The 24,192-nt window shown below is 35.8% G+C and overlaps 1 protein-coding gene across 1 annotated transcript; it reads left to right on the top strand.

Moving 5' to 3' along the window:
• The first annotated feature begins 82 nt into the window (after positions 1-82).
• Positions 83-23,488, top strand: itga2b (integrin, alpha 2b). Its single transcript, XM_051097745.1, has 30 exons — positions 83-310; positions 1,457-1,587; positions 1,699-1,796; positions 4,900-5,059; positions 5,190-5,239; positions 5,435-5,480; positions 5,687-5,809; positions 5,933-5,977; positions 6,071-6,114; positions 6,232-6,294; positions 7,320-7,372; positions 7,474-7,685; positions 9,341-9,526; positions 11,160-11,205; positions 11,570-11,677; positions 12,000-12,055; positions 14,175-14,326; positions 14,650-14,754; positions 14,841-14,908; positions 14,983-15,130; positions 17,752-17,844; positions 17,944-18,023; positions 18,200-18,280; positions 19,660-19,765; positions 19,855-20,007; positions 20,600-20,704; positions 22,024-22,140; positions 22,240-22,341; positions 22,418-22,540; positions 22,692-23,488. Exons 1-30 carry the CDS (start codon positions 135-137, stop codon positions 22,791-22,793), a joined length of 3,132 nt encoding a protein of 1,043 aa, XP_050953702.1. The 5' UTR covers positions 83-134; the 3' UTR covers positions 22,794-23,488.
• The last annotated feature ends 704 nt before the right edge of the window (positions 23,489-24,192 follow it).

Genomic DNA, 24,192 nt, shown 5'->3' with positions numbered 1-24,192 from the left:
ACCCACAAGTGTCAACTTCAGTAACCACAGAGTAGTACAACAAGTGGCCTCTCCCAAAGGAACAAAAGAACATAACGTTCTTACTAGTGGCAGAGAGGATTCTTTGGGTGCCTATAACAAGCGTCTCAGAGAAAATGGAGAAGAGGCTGAAAGTCAGTCTGACGTTTTTTATTGTGTTTTTGTCCATGCTCATTTATTCCAGTCACATCAATGGCTTTAACCTGGATCTCACCAACTACACAGTCTTCTCTGGCCCCGAGGACAGCTACTTTGGTTTCTCATTAGACTTTTATCAGTCAGGCAGCAAAAGGTGAGTGGTGGCATCCACAGCATAAGCTCTGCATATGGATTAGCTGGGTGACTGCCTCAAAACCTGTTAAAACCTTCACTACAATTGCCCACACTAATTATTAACTATTACACAGTACCATTTAAAAGTTTAGGGGTTGTAAGATTTTTCAATGTTTTTAAAAGAAATTTCGAATGCTCTACCTTGCATAATCTGCAAAATGTTAAATATTTTACCAAAATAAAAGGGATCATTCAAAATGCATGTTATTTTTTATTTAGTACTGACCTGAAGATATTTCACATGAAAGATGCTTACATCTAGTCATCAAGAGAAAATTGTATTTGAATTTATAAAAAATGGCCCTGTTCAGAAGTTTAGATACGCTTGATTCTTAATGCTGTGTTGTTACCTGTTTCTTATTGTTTTGGGGCTTTTTAGTGATAGTGATGAGTCCCTTGTTTGTCCTGAACAGTTAAATTGCCTGCTGAAATATCCTTCAGGTCCCTTTGGTTTTTCAGCATTTTTTTTGTGTATTTGAACCCTTTCCAACAATGATTGTGTGATTTTGAGATCCATCTTTTGACACTGAGGACAAATGAGGAACTCATATGCAACTATTACAGAAGGTTTGAACTCTCACTGATGCTCCAGAAGGAAACATGGTGCATTAAGAGCGGGTTGGGTGAAAACTTGAATTTGAATTTGAAAATTCAGGGTAAATTTAACTTATTTTGTCTTCTGGGAAACATGTAAGTACCTTCTGTAGCTTCTGAAGGGCAGTACTAAATAAATTTAAAAATGTATGCATGTTCATTCTGTTTAAAAGTTTTCACCCCTGGCTCTTAATGCTTCATTTTTCCTTCTGGAGCATCAGTGAGCGTTTGAACCTTCTGTAATAGTTGCATATGAGTAGAAAGCTTAAAATAACAGCATTTTTTTGTAAAAAGAAATCTTGTAACATTATAAATGTTGTTACTGTCTATTTTTATCAGTTTAATTAATCCTTGTTAAATAAAAACGTATTGATTTTTTTATAAATCAACCTTTGAGCTATAGTGTGTGCTTGTGAATATGCTGTAAAAATTATGAATGTGCATTACTCATGTAGATTCTTTTGTCAATCTAAAATAGTCAATTCTAACCTGTATATTACACTGTATGCAGTATAAGTGTGGTAGTTGGAGCACCCAGAGCAAACACCAGCCAGCCTGGGGTCTCTCGTGGTGGCTCTGTCTTCATGTGTCCTTGGAAATCAAAAGGAGAATCGTGTCAAGCTTTAAACTTTGACCAAAAAGGTGAGTAGCATCCTGCAGTATATAAAAATGCAGTATGTAATATTTGATATCACAGAGAAAAAATGCCATAAAGGTAAATGCTACAATGTTTTTCCTCTCTGTGTTTCAAAGGTGATGAAACCATCACATTTGGTCAAATGCTCCTAATGGCTCACAAGTCAAACCAGTGGTTGGGCGCTTCGGTTCGAACCTACAAAAACTACATCTTGGTGAGTTACTGCAGTTCCCAAACAACTCTCACAAAAGAGTTAATACAACTGTTTTAAACATGTTGTTTCTGCAGATGCAAAGATGCAAATTTTTTCAGCGATGGTTTATAGGAATTTGTGTCAGTAGTTTTAGGTTTGTAGTATTTTTCTGCCTTAAACACATTCAACTTCAGGTTGTTTTAAACAACACAATAGTAAATCTAGTGGGGAATAATTCAAGTATTTACATTTTTTTTTTACTGTCAACGTACTGTCCCATAACAAATGGTTGCGAATGGTTGCAGTGGCAATGTCCTCACTCTAACATTTGCAAATGTTCATTAAAATAATATATTTAATATTTGTAACCCTGGACCGCAAAACCAGTCAAAAAGTCATTTTTTTTAAATTGAGATTTATACATCATCTGAAAGCTGATAAATAAGCTTTCCATTGATGTACAGTTTGTTAGGATAGGACAATGTTTGGCCGAGATACAAATCTGGAATTTGAGGGTGCAAAAAAAAGAGAAATATTAAGAAAATCGCCTTTCTTAGCAATGCATATTACTAAACAAAAATTAAGTTTTGATATATTTATGGTACCAAATTTACAAAATATCTTCATGGAATGTGATCTTTATTTAATATCCTAATGATTTTTGGCATAAAAGAAAAATCAATAATTTTGACCCACACAATGTATTGTTGGCTTTTGCTACAAATATACCTGTGCTACTTATGACTTATGTTTTTTTTTCTCAGATTTTTCCTAAACTGCCAAGTAGATGCGTTAAAGGGATAGTTCACCTATAAATGAAAATTAGTCCATGATTTACTCACCCTAAAGCCATCCTAGGTGTATATGACTTCTTTCAGACGAATACAATCGGAGTTATATTAAAAAAAATGTCCTGGCTCTTCCAAGCTTTATAATGAGGGTTAAGATATTGAAGCCAAAAAAAGTGCTTCCATTCATCATAAAAAGCACTCCACACGGCAGTGGAGTGCTCGATGCATTTGTGTAAGAAAAATATTCATATCTAAAACTTTATGAGCCATACTCTCTAGCTTCCGCTGTTGTACGCATGTTTATGATAGTGCCGTTCCAGTGGATGACGTAGGATGACGTCTCCACTTAGCTTCTATCGAAATCCACTTTCTTTACAAATCCTTGTTCCCCTTCGGGAACTCGAGCTGCGTCGAAACGCTAAAAGCTTTGAAAGCACATGCAGTGAGCACAGCCGGCAGCTTCTGTCTTTCAGTCGCGCTCTATGTGTGTCTTGTGGTTACGCTGTTTTTCAGTGCCAGTTTGCACTACTTTTATTTGAGTGTGACCATGTCTTCTTCTTCTGCTCAAGACAAAGAGAAGAATCAGTTCAAGGGTGTAAGCAAGCAATGTTTTAGGATGTGTGCTTCTCCCTGCCCTCGTTACATCACGGGTGGGGATACACACAACCTATGCGCTGTTTGCTTGGGAGCGGCAGCAAGGCAGCAAGTTCCAGAGGTTTCTTCCTCACCGCTCTCGCACATCTGTCTCTTGCTCGGATCGAGTCGATCCTCACTTCGGTCAAGAGAGTCAAAGTAGGCCAATCACTCACTGTGAAACAGTTCCAGAAACTGTTGGGTCTTATGGCATCTCTGTCCAACGTAATACCTTTTGGCCTGCTGTACATGAGACCCCTGCAGTGGTGCCTCAGGACCAAGGGGTTCTCCCCGAGGGGTGGAGTTCATCTGGACGCAGTTTGGTCAAGCTCAAGTGGATCTGTTTGCGACATAGGAGACTTTGCAATGTCCCCTTTGGTTCTCTCTGACTCATCCAGCTCCACTGGGACTGGATGCCATGGTACAGTAGCCCTGTTCTGGCCAGGCCAAGTATGGTTCTCGGAACTGATTTCTCCCCTCGTCCAGCCTCGAGCTGCCCTGTGGAGGAAGACGGACAAATTGTTTGTGTGTTTTGGTCCCTCTAACAAGGGTCGTCCTGCCTCTAAGCAGATCCTAAGTCGATGGATCACGGATGATATCTTTCTCGCCTACGAGTCCTCTGGTCTCCCCTCGCCTTTGAGAGTCAAGGCTCATTCGACCTGTGGTATAGTGGCCTCCAAGGCCTTCTTTTCAGGTGTTTCCTTGCAGAACATCTGCAACGCTGCGGGCTGGTCCACGCCTCTTACCTTTGTAAGGTTCTACGGGTTAGACCTCCCTGCCACTCCAGACTCCGGGCTCCTCTGCCCTCTCCTCTTGACCTGCACACACAGTAGGGCTTTGAAATCCTGGCGGCATGGGCATATCGTTCCCCTAGCGTTTCGATGCAGCTCAAGTTCTGCTGTGTCTCTGAGCCATACTTTTGGCATCCCTGCACCACTCCTAGTGGCAGAAGCTGCAGGCTGCATTCACAGCACATGCTTTTAAAACTTCCTGGCTCTCTACGTCACCTGGCCCGTGCCGTCTCACTTCACTATTGGACTGATTGCACACGTGTTCAGAGCACGGTTACGCTGGAAGGCGTTCCCCTAGCATTTTGACGCAGTGTCTCGTTCCCTCAAGGAACTAGGGTTACATACATAACCCGGGATGTTTTGTACTTCTAATTCATGACCGGTGTTTCGTTTTGTTCTCTCCTCTGCACTTCCGTGTTTGTCACTTCTCACCAGAGCTTATGCTATGCCTACACTACGTCATACCCTTTAACACCACTCTCTTGTGAATGTGCATGCAACAGTTAGCTTTTTTTGGATTTCTAATGGATTATTGAATATCAACAGCCATTCACTGCCATTATAAAACTTGGAAGAGCCAGGACATTTTTTTATATAACTCAGATTATGTTCGTCTGAAAGAAAAAAGTCATATACGCCTAGGATGGCTTGAGGGTGAGTAAATCATGGGGTAATTTGTTAATTTAATGTTTTCAGTTTTTTCTCCATTTCTTTCTCAGTTACTTACTGTAGCAGACAGAAGTCATACAATTCAGCTACCGTTCAAATAGAGCTAGGCTTAAACCCTGGGAATTATCATTTTCAAGCCTCTGTAAAACTTCCAATGGGTTTTAGATAAGTAATGAGTAATAGTTTTTAATTTATAAAATGTCCCTGGTTGGTACATACTATGCATTTCCTGTTCGGCAGGCCTGTGCTCCCATGTTCCACTGGAACGTGCTCATGGGAAAGGAGGAAGCTATGAATACACCTGTTGGGAACTGCCAGCTTTTGAACATGCAAACAGGAGAGGTGGCAAACTACGCCCCCTGCAGGGAACTTTATGTAGAGTCGATTTACACCAGAGGCTGTAAGATGCTTCATTTACATTTATAACCTCTATGATTACAGTTCAGCTTATAAATATGGAATACAAATACACTGTGGTTACTCTTCAGTGTCTAACTTTTCAAGCACTTTGACCAAATCCCTATGTGCAGATCCTGACAGGCGTTACTGTGAAGCTGGATTTACCACAGACATCACAGAGGTTCCTTGCTTCTCTTATAATAGCAGTGGAGTAATTTGCATATTTTAATGAATTTGCATATTCATATTCACCTATATAAAGTCAGAGTCCTTAAATGAATTCATTACCAATATTATTATATACAGTAGGTACAACATCATACAAATATTCATTAAATGGTTTCATTCCTGTATGTAAAAACGCTGGTTGTGACAGAATGGCAGAGCGGTCCTTGGTGCACCAGGAGGCTATTATTTTCAAGGTAAAGTATGTTAGCAAAGCTACAGTATGTATCTTCCAAAGAATATCACCACTAGAGCAAGGCTGTTTTCACTTCTGTGATTCAAACATTTGAAAAGGTGTTATTGTTTTAAATGTGAATAGACAGAGTTCAGGGGGTTTATATGAGTTTGTGAAGTGTGCTTTGAATACAGCGGCACTGTCACGCAGCTCTTCTCTTGACTTCAGGTCAGATCATCACTGCGTCTCTTGCAAGCATCATGAGCAGTGGCAGTGCATTCTCTCCCATGCACTCTGTGAGTGGTGAGACCAAAACACAACAAAGAAGTGACTACTATGACCTGTATCTGGGTAAGATGTGACGTCTGACATTAGAGACAAATATAAGTGTTTTTTTTTGTTTGTTTTTTTAATATTAAAATAATAAATATGATGATAAACATATTCATGTTTTGTCATTGTTCTGCATTACAGGATACTCTGTTGCTGCTGGGCATTTTAATGAAGACAACATCCCAGGTGATAACCATAAGTGACAAGCCATCTTAATTTCCTATGCATTCAGTTTAAACAGCAGCCTTCACATCTTTCTTTATTTGACAATGATTGCAGATTATGTTGTTGGCATCCCAAACGATTTACACACTGCAGGCTCTGTAAGCACTCTTACACTGATACATGGATGATTACGCACTTCAATTATCCTCTTGTACAGTTACACAATTGATTACGGGCTTAATCTGGGTTTGTTGTTGTACTGTGCTTGTTTTTAGGTCAAAATAATAAATGGAGCAACTGTGCCCCTGCAAATCATGAAGACGATTGGTGGCATCCAGGTTATTTGATTTGCTTTGTAATACAGGATATGAACTAGTAAAATTTTGTTTAATTCGTTCTCAGTAGTTTATTATTTTTAAGCTATTACAGTACTGTTCAAAGGCTTGGGGTCAGTAATTTTTAAAAAAAATAATTTTCTTCAGCTAGTTCACATTAGATTGCTCAAAAGTGACAGCAAAGACATTTTAAATGTTATAAAAGATTTCTAATTCAAATAAATGTATGATAGAATCCTGAAAAAATTACATGTATTACGGTTTCCAAAAGCAGCACAATTGTTGATGTTAATAAGAAACGTTTTTTGAGCATCAAATCATCATATTAGAATGATTTTTGAAGGATCGTGTCACACTGAAGACTGGAGTAACGATGCTGAAAATTCAGCTTTGCCATCAAAGGAATAAGTTACATTTTTGAATATATTCTAATAGAAAACAGTTACTTTAAATAGTAATACTTTTTCACAATTTTACTATTTTTGCTGTGTTTTTGATAAAATAATTGCAGATTTAGTGAGCATAAGAGACTTCAAAAACATAAAAACATTTTAAAAAGTCCTAGCGTTCCCAAATATTTTAATAGTAGTGTATACTGTCTACTAACCATTTGTGACCCTGGACCACATAAGGGTCATTTTTTTTAAATTGAGATTTATACATCATTTGAAAGCTGAATAAATAAGCTTTCCACTGATGTATGGTTTGTAAGGACAGGGCAATACTGGCCAAGATACAACTATTTGAAAATCTGGAATCTGAGGGTGCAAAAAAATCTAAATACTGAGAAAATCACCTTTAAAGTTGTCCAAATGAAGTTCTTAGCAATGCATATTACTAATCAAAAAATATTCTTATATTTGTTTAGAGTAGGAAATTTACAAAATATCTTCATGGAACATGATCTTTATTTAATATCCTAATAATTTTTAGTATAAAAGTAAAGTCAATAATTTTGACCCATGCAACATTTATTTTAAATGCAGTAATTATTTTAAATTAAGTATTTTTTGTCTGGTCTTGTGTAGATATCATCTTATTTTGGACATTCTGTGGCAGTAACAGACATTAACAGAGATGGGTAAATGATCCCTGCAAAGCAGAAGTTTCTCTTTCTGTTATTTCATGAGAACTGATAAAATGTTTTTATGAGATGAATTATATCCTCTCTGTGGTCATCAGGTATGACGACATCCTGATTGGAGCACCTCTTTTTATGGAGCAGCTGTCCACTCAGAAATTTCGAGAAGTGGGACAAGTCTATGTTTACCTGCAAAGAAAGGGCTTCTCCTTCTCCTCCAGACCCAACAAGATCCTGACAGGGATACATGCGTATGGACGTTTCGGTAGTGCTATAGCCCCTTTGGGAGACATTGACCATGATGGCTTTAACGGTAAGGACTACTCTGACATTACAGAGCAGGATTTTCAGTGAAAATAAGATGTAGTTTAATATTTTCATGAATAATTCTGAGCACAGCCCATCTGAGTGTAAGTACAAGAACAAAATGAACAGCCAAAAAGTTTTAATTAAGACACAAGACAAATCTAAAGGAAAATCAGAGAGTAGGCCCAAGCATTGATCTTTACAAGTCTTTTAAATTAGGCAGTGTGATTGCTGTTACACAAAATTACATTCACCCCAGAATCTATTTTTTTTTTTTTTTTTTTTCTAGATACAAGCTACTGAATCTTGTCACTTAATAACAGCAGGAGCTCAAGCAATCTCATTTTTCTCAGTTATGAAGCAACAACTGAAAGTGATTTGACCTAAATGGGTCAGGTGTTCTTTGGCTGTCACAGTATAATTCAGATTCATGTTGAGTTCTAGCGCTTATCTTAAAGGGATAAAAGGAAAATTCTGTCATTAATTACTTACCCTCATGTCGTAAGAGCTTCGTTCATCTTCGCAACACAAATTAAGATATTTTTGATGAAATCTGAGTGTTTTCTGACCATGCATAGACAGCAACGCAACTACCACATTGAAGGCTCAAAAAGGTAGTAAGGATATTGTTAAAATAGACCATGTGGCATTAGTGGTTCAACTGTAATGTTATGAAGCTACGAAAATACTTTAGGGTCTTACAGGTTTGAAACGACATGAGGGTGAGTAATTAATGACAGAATTTTCATTTTTGGGTGAACTATTCCTTTAAGGAAAGCATTGCTGTAAGATTAAAATGTTAAAAAAAAAAAAAAACAACTCCCATTAGTTACCATAACAGTGTAATGGTAATGTTTCAAATATCATGGGATGGAAAATTAAGCATACGTTTTTAGATACTGTCAACATATAATCTTATAATTACTATATACTGTTCAAATGTTGTGGTTTTCTTAAAAATTCATATCTTATGCTTACCATGTCTGCATTTGATTAAAAATAAATCAAAAACAGTAATGTGAAGTATTATTACATTTTAATTAACTATTTTATATTTTATTATATTTTAAAATGTAATTTAATCCTGTGATGGCAAAGCTGAATTTTTAGCACTGTTACTTCAGTCACATGATCCTTCAGAAATCATTCTAATATGCTGATTTGCTGCTCAACAAACATTTCTTATTATTAACAGTGACGAAAACAGTTGTGCTGCTTAAAGTGTTGTGGAAACACACAAACACTGTGATGAATAGAAAGTTAAAAAGAACAGAATATATATTTTTTTATTATTTTAAAACTGTAAAGACATAATTCATTTTTATAACATTTTGCTGAAAAAGAAAATGTGAAGTTCATTTGCAACTTTTTTTTAAATAAAAAAATCCAAGTAATATCAATCAAACTGCAGTTAGTTGTTTTAATTAAATAATAATTTAATAATTAATAATAATAACCAAAAAAAAAAAAAAAAAAAAAAAAAAACAACTAACACAATAAAAACACGATAACACAAAATGGAGTTATCTGTTTTTGCAAATGAACTCCTCATGTATTGTCTTGCTAAAAACAGACTTTCACTGTTAATTACAGGGTAATTTATACGCTTTACTGTCAGAAAAATAAGCTTAAAAATGTGATTTATTTTTCCTTTATCCTCAGATGTGGCTGTTGGAGCACCTGGCTCTGGTGAAGGAGGTCAAGTGTTTATTTACCTGGGTCAGAGTGACGGCTTGACCAACCAGTATGTTCAGGTCATTGAGAGCCCGTTTAAGACCCTCAAAGATCCTCCAATGTTTGGCTTCAGCATGAGAGGTGGAACAGATATTGATGATAATGGATATCCAGGTATGAGATATGTTACTTGAAATAACTGGAAAAGCAATCATGCTTTATTTCTTCTCTGGAAGAGAAAAGAGGAAAATTACCAATAAAATGAGATGCATAAAACACCATAGAAGTATGGTGAAACTTTCACTTTATGGATTTTGTGTTCAGAAAAGAAAGTACTACAGGTACTTCATCCCTTTAAATTCAAAACTTGCATGTACTTTACATGTTTTAATTTTGCTTCCAACCACTCTCGGCAATGCTAGCTCTTTTCACCAGAACCCTTCAATCACTGTGCACCTCCTATTACGTTCCATTAAAAACTGACCAGTGAACCTCAGCTGTGTCACTGCACTACAACACCATAACCTTCCCAACAACCCTATGGAGCCACCTATGAGTCACACTTAGAGTACAAAACCCACAAATAAACATATGGTAGAGCCAGCCTAAGCTTCAGAGATTGTCCTCAAAGTTTAAAGGCTGTTGTGAACAATCTCCACTAAGAGCCTTTTCCCACAATCCCTTGGGAAGAGCAAATAGCTGTCTGGGTGGCACAAGAGAGTCATCATGCGACAAGAATGCTGTTGTCAGTGGCACAGTCCTCTTAGTACAGATATAAATGGAAAAGGGTTCTCACACTGGGGTCCAGTGTGGACATGGCAATGCTTTTTGACACAAAGCACCTCAAGCTCTGGAGAGGGACTCTTGGCACTCTTTATCTCAATCTCTGCATGTGGTGGTTGATCTCTTAGGTCACGTCTAACAGACAAAGTAATCCCAACACTTTTTTTCTCCAGTTAAACATGACTGTCATGTACCTCAATCACTCTTTTACTCACTTTGTGGTGTTTGCTGATAGAAAGATCCTAGATTTAAAGATATATAAAATGTAAGGAATAAATGACGACGTGCCCTTTTATTCTTAGAAAATAATTACACCTCGGGTGTGTATTATTTTCGAAGAATTCAGCAGACTCTCAAAGATCTCATCCAATGCCTCCATTGCTAATTCCAAAACTAGTTCATTTTAGACCTAGTAACGACGCTTCAGCCGTTGGTAGTCTAATGCAGTTAATAATGAAGTTGAGAAACAAGTAGGTAGGGAGAGAGAGAGAGAGAGAGAGAGAGAGAGAGAGAGAGAGATTGTGAATTGTGAATTACCTCTCTGAGTCTGTCTGTCTCTCAAAAGTGATCGGCAGCAGTGTCTCTACTAATAGTGAAACTTTAAGTTCATTTTTTTCAAGAAGAGTGCTGTTGCTAACAAGCTTGTGAGAAATGTCACGTAGTTTTTAAGTTGTTAATCATCAGAGCAGCGCTAACAACATTAGCACATATGCTAAGGTGTGTGCAAACTGTGTGTGCCTCTGTAGGGGAGAGTGGGAGAAATAGAGTATGTGCTTTCCGTACATAATAAAACGTAATTTTGTGGCAAAACCATGGAAATAATCTGTCGTTTTTATCCTGTTGTTTACTGTATTTATTTATTTGACCAGTGGGTTTTGGTTCATTTGCTGTTTTAGGCTGTATGGACCTCTGAAATATCTGAAATCATGAGGCCAAGTGATATAGACACGTAATGCGGTCACTGGAACTACATTCGCTGTGCGTTTCCCTGAAAGCTTTTTTTTTTTTTTCTTCTTTCCATTAGATCTCATTATTGGCGCTTGGGGTGCAAGCAAAGTGGCAACCTACAGGTACCAGTTTAAAATAATCTGAATTACTGCAAAATCTCCTAAATGCTTTCCTTATTTCACTTCATCATTTTCAGTATATTGGTCTAAACCAGAGGTTCTCAACTAGTTTTGTTTCAAGTATGGATTTTGCAAATGACCCAACACAGTACCAAAATGCCAAATTCTACAATGCTCCATTAGTCAAAAATGCCATAGAGTTTGACTGTAAGCACAGCCTTTGATAATAACAGATATCTACCTTTTAAAAATGGAATTATTTGCATTCAGTAATTTTCCCTGCTATGGGTCAAGACCCACCAGTTGAGAACCACTGATCTGAATTATGATTCTGCATGTTGGATCAATAATGTGTTTGACTTTTTAGGGCACAGGCTGTAGTGAGGACACAGGCACGACTCTCATTCTTCCCTGATCTTTTGAACCCCGATGACAAATTCTGTCAACTGCAACAGAGCAGCACCTTCATTACTTGGTATTGCTTCTGAACTTAGTACAAGAGATAGCTTCACTATGTCATCATGATTCAAGTGGCTGGCATTCAAAATGCTTGATTAGTCAGCTAAGAAAAGCTCCTCAAGGATTAGCAAGAGTTTGAGTCAGGAATGGTACAGTGAGCTATTGATTACACCCGCATCCATTTTAGGACTAATGCACGATCACAATGCATCAAGATCCTTCAATGATCAGTGGTGTAATCCATATTTTCTGCATGCTTTAAATTCCAACCCACATTGTAGTGGTACTTCTATAGAACATTTATATGTATAATCAATACTTGTATTCTCTTTCCATAGCTTTATAATTATGGCATGCATCAGTGTTTCTGGCCACAGGATTCCTGAGGAGATTGGTATGTAATCCATATGAAATTATTAATAAGCACAAAGTGGTTATAAATATCCCTAAGAAACATTGTCAAACTCTCCATAAGAATGCAATTGCTTACCTTAGTATTAAAGGGATAGTACACCCACAAATTAGTCACTCTCATGTCGTTTCAAACCCAAAAGACCTTTGTCATCTTTGGAATACAAATTAAGATATTTTTGATGAAATCCGAGAGCTGTCTGACCCTGAATAGACACTACCACATTCGAAGGCCCAGAAAGGTAGTAAGGACATCGCTAAAATAGTCCATGTGACATCAGTGGTTCAACCTTAATTTTCTAAAGTTACGAGAATACTTTTTGTGTGCAAAGAAAACAAAAATAACAACTTTATTCAACAATTTTAGTACTGTACAGTACTGTAACACATGCCTGTGCATGTGTTTGCTTGTAAACAAGGTGCAGCGTATCCGGGTTCTACATCAGAAATCTGTCTCCTTTTGTTTACTGTACATATTTTTGTAGTGTCATAAAATTATGGTTGAACCATTGATGTCACATGAGCTCCTTTCACACTGCACGTTGATTCTGGAAAATTGCCTGAGTGCCTTCTGTGTGATCCCGGGTTGGGGACCTAGTAACATTGTTAAATAGCGCTGTGTGAACAAAAGCCAGAACCACTGCCGAAAAGGCTGTGTTGTAGTGATGATACACATTATCGTGCAACTCTTTTAGCGGGAGATTTGAAGGCAAATCAACGTTAGGGACAAACACATACATGTAAACAGGAATGACACAGAAATAAGGGAGCTCCTCACTATCACTATCCATGCTGAAGCGGAGATATAGCTAGCTTAACGGTACGCAACGCATTACACGTCGCATCCAAATGTCACGTGTCTTTACGGGATCTTTACAGGTTGTGTGTGAACGCATGCACAGATTATGGAAAATCACTGGCAGTGTGAATGAACCAAAATCAAATGATTCTGGGACAAATCACGGATTACCCGTGTATTTTCCGGAATCACTGTGTGAAAGAGGCTACTGACTATTTTAACGATATTCTTACTACTTTTCTAGGCTGTGAATGTGTCAGTTGCTTTACTGTCTATTAGGGATGTGCCTGAATAATGAATCCGAAAAGCACTGAAAACAAATAACGCATTCTACGAAACAATTAAAGGGATGGTGAGCCGCTTGCTAGCAGTAGCATGTTACATCACAGACAGTACATACAATTTCACTTACCACGTAAGTCAGGGTTCGTACAAGGTGCTGAAGGTGCTTCACAAATCTTTTTTTTTTTTTTTTGTCTTAAACAGTAGAAAACATCAAACCACTAATGCAGTATAGTTATAAAAAAAGAAAGACAAAAGAAAGTATACACAAATACAAATCCCTTAAGAAAAGTCGTTTTACTAGAGTAGGCTAAGTGCATTTGCAAATCTCGAAAGTGAAAGTAAAAAACGAGCGCGCATTCAAAACTGATTTCAGTGCCCCTTATATTAATAGCGGCTCCCTGATACCGCAATTTATATACAGTATAATTACCCAACAATATAATTGCTAGAGAAAGCATTGAAAAATATTTTTCCTCCCATCTCGTATTTATTCCATTTAGGAGTTCCATAGTACGCCTTATTTCCTTTCCAAACACGGATTTAGGCATATCCCTTCTGTCTATGCAAGGTCAGAAAGCTCTCAGATTTCATCAAAAATATCTTAATTTGTGTTCCAGCAATGAACAAAGGTCTTAAGGTCTTTTGGAGCAACATGAGGTTGAGTAATTAATAACAGAATTTTCATTTTTGGGTAAACTATCCCTTTAAGTTCCAAAGGACAGAATGCAAGTGTCCTGAAGCAAGTTGAACTGCTTTTACCTTATAAAAGAGCACTAATGAGTCAAAACAAAACAAAAAAAGGCTAGATGTGTTGTAATAGTTGAAGATGTCTAGATCGCACGCATTTAAATAAACAAACAATTAAAAACTAATGCAATGGAATTAGAGATTGTGTCATGTGTGAAGAAATTCAGCTTACGGTAAATATAAAGGGTCTTAGAAAAATATTTAGGGTGCATTAAAGGTGTTGTCAAAGATTTGCAGGTTTTTCAGGTGTTTGCAACATATTTTCTTCTAGTGCTAAACACAGAGCTTCAGCTGGACCGGATGAAGCAGAGCATGGCCAGACGAACTCTCCTACTGGAATCCAACCAGCCGTACACTTACTTCCAGCTTTCAGTGGAGAGAAATTCGGCAGATGTCTGCAGGAACTTCACTGCCTACCTACTGGTGTGTTTCATCCTCTTCAGCTATTTTTCAAAATGTCAATGTGCAGGAACTGCAGTCCCGTGACCTTCAGAACACTGAGTGCTTTTGAGAGTACAAAGACTATATACACTCAGAAATTAGATTTAGTTAGTGCTAAGTACCAATAAAAATGGAAACAGAAATGCTTCTGTGCTCCCAGCTGCACAACAGGTCATTCATGTGATTTTCATGCAGTAATCAAATTGTCTCAATTATCCCTTTTTTTCGGTCATTTAAAATGCAAGATGTTAACGTTGCAGTTTTTTCAATGAGTTATCTTTCATCTTATTCTATTCTTTTTTTAGCCAGAGTTTAAGGACAAGCTGAGTCCAATATTTATCTCAGTAAACTATAGTCTGGCTGACTCCCAAGATGCAGTGCTGCATGGACAAAGTGTCGCCGTTGGACAGGTGATGGCTGGAATATATTGTTTTTGTCATTACAGTGACATATACTCATTTATTTGAAACCTGTTGAAACATTTTGTTGTATCTAGACACGGATCATACTCAACTGTGGTCCTGATAACATCTGCATACCAGACCTGAAGTTAAAAGCAGTAGCGTAAGTTCTTTTGAAATCTTGTTACAGTTATAGTGATAAAACAATTAAAGACTGGTAAATATTTATGAAAACAGGTCAACACAACCAATCCTGATTGGAGATGAGAATCCAGCGCTGTTGATTATCGAAGCTGAGAATCAAGGAGAAGGAGCTTATGAGACTGAGCTGTATATCAGCCCACCGGCACACACGCATTATCAGGGTGTTGTGAGCAACCAGGAGGTGAGGGTTTAGTCACTTCCTGTTTGTTGCAGACAGGATCACAAGTTACAGAACATCAATTCCAGTCATGCTGTTGTGTGAACAGACCAAAACTGTTGTACTCTGAAAAGTTTTTATCAGTTTTTTTTTTTTTTTTTTTTAATTTAAAGTTTTGGAAGTTATATTAACAAACTCAAATGCAAATGCAAAAAGAAAACCACATTAACCAACATAGGACAACAAAATATACATATTTACACCCACAGACAGACAGACAAAAAAAAAACAAAAAAAAAACACAAAAACCTGGATTGCCTCAATTAACAAATATATACAATATAATTGTTAAAGAAAGGTGTGTGAAGGGGAGGTTTACAGAATAAAGAAGCTAAATTTCCAAGAGTCTCAAGATAGGTCCCCATGTGGCTTCAAATCTTTTCTGTGAAGAAAGCTCACCAAAACGTACTTGTTCCATTTGGATAATGTATAGCATCTCATTCAACCATCTCTGAAAACAAGGGGCTTGTGGAGATTTCCAATTGAGTAGTATCACTTTTTTGGCTGCAATCATGCCAACCATTAGAGCCTGCTGATGAGTATGGGGGAGAGCATCCGAATAACCAAAAATAGCCAGACTGTGGTCAGGTTGAATATTAATTTTGTAAGCACTAGAAAACAATTTGAAAACATACAAAATAGGACAAAACCAAAATAAATGTGCCAGTGTCCCCTCTGCCCTGTTGCATCTGTCACATTGAGAAGATATAGAGGGAAATATTTTATTTAATCTAGTTTTGGAATAATGAAGGCGATGTATAACTTTAAACTGGATTAATTTATATCTTGAATTTACTGAACAACTCTTTTTTCTCAACAAGGCTTCTTCCCAAGTCTCATCAGCCACTTCGTTGTTCAATTCAGTAGACCAGACTGCTTTGAGGTGCTTAGTACATACCGATGTTGCAAAAGCACGAATAAAGCAAGATACCAAGTGTCTGGTTTCAGGATTAGATGATAAGAGATTGTGAATTATATGATTTTTAGGTTTGTTTGTAAACAGTGGAATATTTTTCTTCACGTAATTTCTAATTTGCAAATAGCGGAAAAAGTGAGACTGTGGAAGTGTAAACTTACTTTTAAGTTGTGAAAAAGATGCATTTATCAGTTTGCTTACAAAAAAGCAAGGTTTAGTGGTTTGCCTTAAGGTGTTGTCACATGAAATTTCTGAAAAAATATTAAAAAAAAACAACAACCTTAAATTTCGGCATAATTTTGTGGGCAGAAAAGTCCATTGTCACGTGTAGCAATACATAAAGCACATTACTTTCAAACCAAGCAGCTTTCTGTTGTCAAATTTGCACGCCCAACTTGAACCAAGTGCAAATCTGCATGGGGAAATCTTTCGCTTTCGAGGAAAATTCCCATTTGCATAGATTCCTGTTGAAATTGTTGGATTTCACAAAAATTCACTGAACAATGCTAAATGTGATAACACCTTATATATATATACACACACACACATGTATAAATTGTTGAAGTTTTATCATCTTAAATGTATCTTTTATTATATAAATAGACCGTTCAAGAGTTTGGGATCAGTAAGATTTTTTATGTTTTTTAAAGAAGTCTTTGCTGCCCATCAAGGCTGCATTAATTTAATTAAAAATACAGAAAAAAACAGTAATATTGTTAAATATTATTGCAGTTTAAAATAGTGGTTTTCTGTTTTAATATACTTTGAAATATAATTTATTCCTGAAAAATATAATTTATTCTTGAATTTTCAGCATCATTACTCCAGTCTTAAGTGTCACATGATCTTTCAGAAATCATTTAAATGTGCTGATTTATTATTTATTAATGTATCTGTGTATTTTTTTTTAGACCTGTGAAACATTTTTCAGGATTTTTTGATAAATAAAACTTTAAAACGAACAGCATTTATTTAAAATAGAAATATTTTGTAATAATTTAAGCTACCACTCAAAATTTGGTGTCAATAAATTTCTTTCTTTCTTTGAAGGAAATTGATACTTTTATTCTGCCAGGATTTGTTGAATTGTAAAAAGTGATATTAAAGACTTATAGTGTTAGAAAATATTTCTATTTTGAATAAATGCTGTTCTTTTTAACTTTTTATCCATCAAAGAATCCTGAAAAAAGTATCACAGGTTTCAAAAAAATATTAGCACAACTGTTTTCAACATTGATAATAAAACAGCATATCAGAATGATTTCTGAAGGATCATGACACTGAAGACTGGAGTAATGATGCTGAAAATTCAGCTTTGCATCACAGAAATAAATTATATTTTAAAATATATTAAAATAGAAAACTGTTATTTAAAATTACAAAAATATTCGATAATATTACTTATTTCATTTAAGTCACGGATTTTTAATAGTTTTACTAGTTTACTACATTTTTTTTTAGTTAACAATAACAACACTTTTTTCAGACAACATCTGTCTGAACTCAAAGTTTACAGTTTGAAGTTTCCATGGGCCAGACAACTAGCTCAAGCCTAACAAATGATACCTGACTGCCCCCTTTCTGTCATCACACTTCTTTTATGTTCATGTGAATAGTAGCATTATTGCTGCTTTGTGTCATATTAAGATATATAATATGTGTTGCGCAGGACTTCAGTCACTTGGTGTGCATTCAGAAAAAGGAGAACAGCTCAGTCATTGTGGTTTGTGATCTGGGAAACCCAATGGAGGCTGGACATCAGGTCAGGGTGACATGATCAACATAATAACCCACCTTGGGTGCCCATTCAAGTTCAGCCTGTTGTAGAACATTTTGCTCTCGGTTGTTTTCTCTCATTCAGCTGAAAGCAGGTCTTTACTTCAGCATGGGTGGCCTGGAACAGGTGGAGAACCACATCACATTCCAAATGCAAATACGAAGGTGTGAACATTCATATACACAAACCATCTGTGCTGTTAGAAAAACAAAACAGAACAAAATGATGTCTGTATTTTGCTAGCTTGCCTGCTCCATAATAAACGCTAACCTGTTTTGTACATTTTGCACATGATGACAACAATAATTATCTTCTGCTTGATCTCTTCTGTCGTTTTCAGTAAGAACAGCCAGAACCCAGACAGTAACCTGGTCCAATTGCAAGTTCAAGTTAATGCTGTAGCTTCCCTAGAGATGCGTGGGTTAGTGCTACTACCATTTTCTCATTTTGTTTCCCTCCATTACAAAAAGCACTCAAACTGAAACTGAACGCAGATAATGATTTGTCGGCTAAAAAGTAGAATGCATGCACAAACAAGCAAGGAAGCATATATATATATGGCGCAGACGCTTGGTTTGGTTTATACACACTTACTGAAGCGCATAACGCTCTGCCGCCTCAATATATGAGTAGATGAACACATGAACATAAACTCTAGAACTGCTCTGAGAGTCACTTCATGAGCATTTTACAGTTTCTTTTGATAAAAAAAACTGCCTTGTAAAGGTCTTTATAGCAACCCTTCAAAATAAAAGTTTGGTTTAACTTGAGTAAATTGTGACAGAAATATATTACTTCATGTAATGATACTACTACTACTACTACTACTACTAATACAATTTTTATTAAAAGATTATTTTTAAGAAATATTTTCCATAAAAACTTACCAGAATTTAAAGAAAGAAAGAAAGAAAGAAAGAAAGAAAGAAGGAAAGAAAGAAAAAGAAGGAAAGAAAGGATTCATACAATTCATAAAATTGGTTAATTAAAGGTGGGTTTTAATGTTAAAACTTAATGAAACCATTCAAATGGAATCAAGAAAAGTAATAGAAAACACAGAATTTTGTAAATAATAATAATAACAATAATAATAAGAAGAAAACTAAATTTGAGAAAAAAAAATGTACTTCATAAGGCCTTACAAATGTAATTTTTGTTAAACCTTTAATAAATTGCTGTTCCATTGTGTAAGTTTCATGATTTATATTAATTAGACATGCTTTTTGATTAATATATTTTTTAATAAAACCATTAAAACAGGGTCTTTAAAAAATATAACCGAAAAATAAATCTGAAAAATTAAATGTAAAAAAACAAAAACAAAAAAAAAAACAGAATTTGGAAAAAAATAAAATGGAATGGGGAGGGGGGGGATTAAACTGTGACAAAAAGTACAAAACAAAATTGCTATAACTTTATCATTAAAATTAAAAACAGAAAATGAAAACTAAATATTTTAAAAACATTTTAATTACTTGAAATAAAATAAACAATCTGAAAATAAACAAACTGCTTATTTTCTTTCAGCTAGTTAGCTGTCAAAGCATCATTTCTCTTTTTTTTAATTTTATGCTGAAGTACTAAAATAGGAAAACTAAAATTAAAACTCAAAACTTAAAAAATATATGGACATGTTAAAAAAAATAAAACTAATAAAAATGTCAAAACCTACACAAAACTACAAGAACTACGCAACAAAATAAGTAATACTTTAAAATTAAAATGAAAACAGAAAATATAAAATATAAAAATCACAATCTCTAACAGTATATCAATGTCACTAAAATAACACTGTTACAGAGTCTCTTCTCCGGTTGACTGTGTCCTGCCTATTGCTAAATGGGAGCCGAAGGATTACCCAGAAGACTTGGATGAAGTAGGCCCACTCGTAGAGCATGTATATGAGGTAATATGCTCAGTTTAGGATTACTGTTAAAACCTTAACTTAAGCTGTTTTGCGATGCTTATGCACATGTTTCTATTCTCCTGTTTTAGCTAAGGAACATGGGCCCCAGTCCAGTCAACGCAAAGCTGACACTGGAGTTTCCTGTTTCACAAAATGAGTCCTATCTGCTGTATGTGTTTGCTAATGCCTCCGAAGAGCTCATCTCCTGTCAGACAGATTATTCCAACATCGACCCACGTGGAGTGAGAGTGCCCCCTACTGACCATCATTTCTAAATTAAACTCTGAACAAGTCACTTGTCTGCAAATATAATCTTAACACACTTTATCTGTATCAATATATGTAGACACGTGATACCATGGTACAGTGTAGTCATTTATTTCAATACATACTATATGTGACCCTGGACCACAAAACCAGTCATAAGGGTCATTTTTTTGTTTCTGAATAAATAAGCTTTTCATTGTAGTATGGTTTGTTAGGATAGGACAATATTTGGCTGAGATACAACTACTTGAAAATCTGAAATCTGAGGGTGCAAAAAAATCTAAATATTAAGAAAATCACTTGATACATTTACAGTAGGAAATGTACAAAATATCTCCTTGGAACATGATCTTTACTTAATATCTTAATGATTTTTGGCAGGGTCACATATAATAATTGATTATACTGAATGATTACCATAATCATAATTAGTGGTATTTACATGTCATTCCAAGATACTGTGGTTTAACTATGGTGCCATGTGCAAAAAATCATTGTATATTTTTGCAAGCATAATGTAGTTTATTCAATGGCAATAACCCCTTACCTGTCAATCTTGGTCCACAGTTAGTGAAGCTGGAATCCTCCGATGTCCATTTTCATCATATCAACAAACGTGATCTGCCACAAAAAACTGAATATGAGCAGCAGTGGCAAAATACGGTCCATGTGGTATGGTTTGGAATAATTACGATTTTTTTAAAATGTTTTTAAAAGAAGTCTTTCATGCTCGCCAAGGCTGGATTTATTTGAAAACACAGCAAAAAAAAAAAAAAAAAAAAAACAGTAACATTATGAAATATTATTGCAATTTGAAATAACTGTTCTCTATTTTGATATATTTAAAATGTAATTTATTCCAGTGATGGCAAAGCTGAATTTTCAGCATCATTACTTCAGTCTTCAGTGTCACAGGATCCTTCAGAAATCAATTTTATTTTCTTATTTTTTACTTTTTTTTACAGTAATGTTGTGATTCTTCTTTACCAGTAGAGGGTGATATCACAGACTTGTCTCTTTTGTTAAAGGATTAAATCACTTCCAGAATGAAACTTTCCTGATAATTTACTAACCCCCATGTCATCCAAGATGTTAATTTTTGAGGAAAACATTTCAGGATTTTTCTCCATATCGTGGACTTCAACGGGGATCAACAGGCTGAAGGTCCAAATTGCAGTTTCAGTGCAGTTTCAAAGTGCTCTACACGATCTCAGCTGAGGAAAAAACGATTGTTCATTTTCTTAAAAAAAAAAAAAAAAACAAAAAAAAAACAAATTTAAATATTTTTTAACCACAAATGCTCGTCTTGCACTAGCTTGACCTCAAGCATTATGTATTCACATACATGTGATGTAGGTAGAAGTACCGACCCAATGTTTACAAAGCGAATGTGCAAAGAATGTCAAACACCCTTTACAAAACGATGTCAAACGATTTGGAAGTTGGAGGAGAAAATGAGATGTAGTTTTTCACCCTACTCTACCTTTTTAATCTAAGTACACAAAGCACCACGCATGACATTTCCAGCATGATGAACTTGTGAAGATGCACATGTGCAATGCAGATCTAGTGCAAGACAAGCATTTGTGGTTAAAGTATATAAATTTTAATTTTTAAAAGAAAATGACTGATCGTTTCACTAGATAAGACCCTTATTTCTCGGTTGGGATCATTTAGAGCCCTTTGAAGCTTCACTGAAACTGCAGTTTGGACCTCCAACCTGTTGATCCCCATTGAAGTCCACTATATAGAGAAAAATCCTGGAATGTTTTCCTCAAAAAAAACATTATTTCTTTGCGACTGAAGAAACAAAGACTTGAACGTCTGGGATGACATGGGAGTGAGTACATTATCAGGAAATTTTCATTCAGGAAGTGAACTTGGAAGTGACACTTCTACATTTTTAAGCACATATAGTTTGTACGAATACCTCTATCTTTCAGGCTTCATTAAACTATATTTCAGTGAATTTACTGTTACATACTGTGCAGAACTGCTCTAGTGGTGACCAGTGTCTTCGGTTTGAGTGTGAGGCTGCGGGACTGCAGAGAGATGAGAGGGCCATAGTAAGAGTGATGAGCAGACTGTGGGTACAAACCTTCTTAAAGGTGGGCAAAGGTTTCAATATCAAACCCTAGACCCGTAAATGAAGTCATCTGATATTCATAGCCTTTTTTTCTCTGTTTGAATCTCCATTCACTGCTCAGAGACCATATGTAAATTTCGTTCTTCACTCCACGGCTCACTATGTAGTGACAGATGTGCCCTCAAAAATCAAGCCAGATGTGCTGCCCAGTGGAAAAGCAGAGGTGGGATATCAGTTCTTTGGTTTGTATCATGAAATGTATGCAAGTCCTTTTTAAAACTCCTTGTAAATCTATTTAGACACATACAAATATAGTATGGAGACGCCCAGATGGACAAGAGGAGGTACCCGTGTGGTGGATAATAGTGTCAGTCATTGCTGGACTGCTTCTACTGGCTGCACTGAGCACCATCTTCTGGAAGGTACTTGTGTTTGTTGAACAGCAGAGGGTGCTTTGTCCCATACAGGTTTCCTGGCTAACAATAAACAAAGCATATTACTGTAAAACAGATATATGTATGCTTACCACATAAATCTCCATCTGTTTTAACAAACAACACTGTATGTTTTAAGGTGGGGTTTTTTAAGCGTAACCGTCCTCCATGTGACGATGACGACGATGACATGCAGCAACTGAGTGGAGACCAGAACGAGACATCAGACTGCAAATCTTGAGATGTATGATGTTTTAAGAATTTTTTTTTTTTTTTTTTTCCCTTATTGCTTGTTTACTAAATGTATTCAATTCTTTCTGTAACTGTATAGAGTTTTAGGCATTAAGTCTTTCATGCTTACCCAGCCTATATTTGTTTGAACAAAAATACTGTAAAACAGTAATATTGTGGGAAATGAATAAAAAGAATGCTTTTGTATTTTAATATACTTTAAAATTTAATTTACTCCTGTGATGGTAAAGCTGAATTTTCACCATCATTACTCCAGTCTTCAGTGTCACATGATCCTTCAGAAATCATTCTAATATGCTTTATTTTCAGGCCAAAACAGAAGACACTAATACTCATGGCTTGCATTTCAATTCATGTTAAAGAAATGTAGATAAATATGTAGATAAATGGGTGTTGTCTTCAAGCCACTGCTTGTCAGAATTTGTACTATTTCAAATGGGTGATGATCCATTTTCATTATCAGCCATAATGAGATCATTGTTACGTAAATTGTCACATTCATTTCACCCCATTTCTGAACAATTTGTACCAAAATTCATTATGCAGATGCTTCACTCATTGTAAGTCATTTAATTTCTGCAGTTTTTTTGTTGTTGTTGTTTAATTTTTTAGCAATTAAAATGTGTTGTCTGCACTGATGTGTGTAATCACAGTGCTTTTAAATTAAACTTGTTTGTAAGCACAGTTGAAGTATTTTCATGGCTAGTGAGGCAAAAAGTAAACCGTGTATGGATAAGAATCACATAACTTAAAATTGTTATCATAAAACTATGGTATGTGGCTCTTAGAAGTGCACTCAGTAGTGTACATTTAGTTGAAGTCTTACTTGTCTACAATCTTTGCCTAGTGCCAAGTCGCAGAACCTGATTTTACCAAGTACAACTGTTCCTGAATCAACATCTTTGTTGACCCTGGAACAACATTGTGATTAACCAATCAGATTTGAAAAAAAACAGTTTATAGTTTTTGTCAAGTTTAGGCTTACAATCACTGTTTGGTGCTTGTACATCAGTGTCATTCATCTATCATTTCCTCTGATTTTAGGGGTTACTCATGGGTAAAGTTAGGTTTAGGCATAGGGATGTGGTCAAGATTAAATTTTTGGATTAAAATGTTGTTCCAGGGTCAACAAAATATGTTGACCCAGGAACACATCTAACTCAACAAAATCAGGACGTGCAATGTGGGTCATTTGAATTGTATTTCTCAAACGTGCTCATTTATTTGTGTAAAGCTTCATGAATTAAGAAATTTTTTAAAAAAAATATATATAGACTTAAAGTAATAGTTATAACTAAAAAATGAAAGTCTGAAAAATTCTACTCACCCTCAGGCCATAGATGTAGATGAGTTTGTTTCTTCATCAGAACAGATTTGGAAAAAATTAG

This window comes from Labeo rohita, chromosome 3 (assembly GCF_022985175.1).
Source record: "Labeo rohita strain BAU-BD-2019 chromosome 3, IGBB_LRoh.1.0, whole genome shotgun sequence".
Lineage (NCBI taxonomy): Eukaryota > Metazoa > Chordata > Actinopteri > Cypriniformes > Cyprinidae > Labeo > Labeo rohita.
Note: the sequence above shows the minus strand (reverse complement) of the source record. Positions and strands in the feature narration are given on the sequence as shown.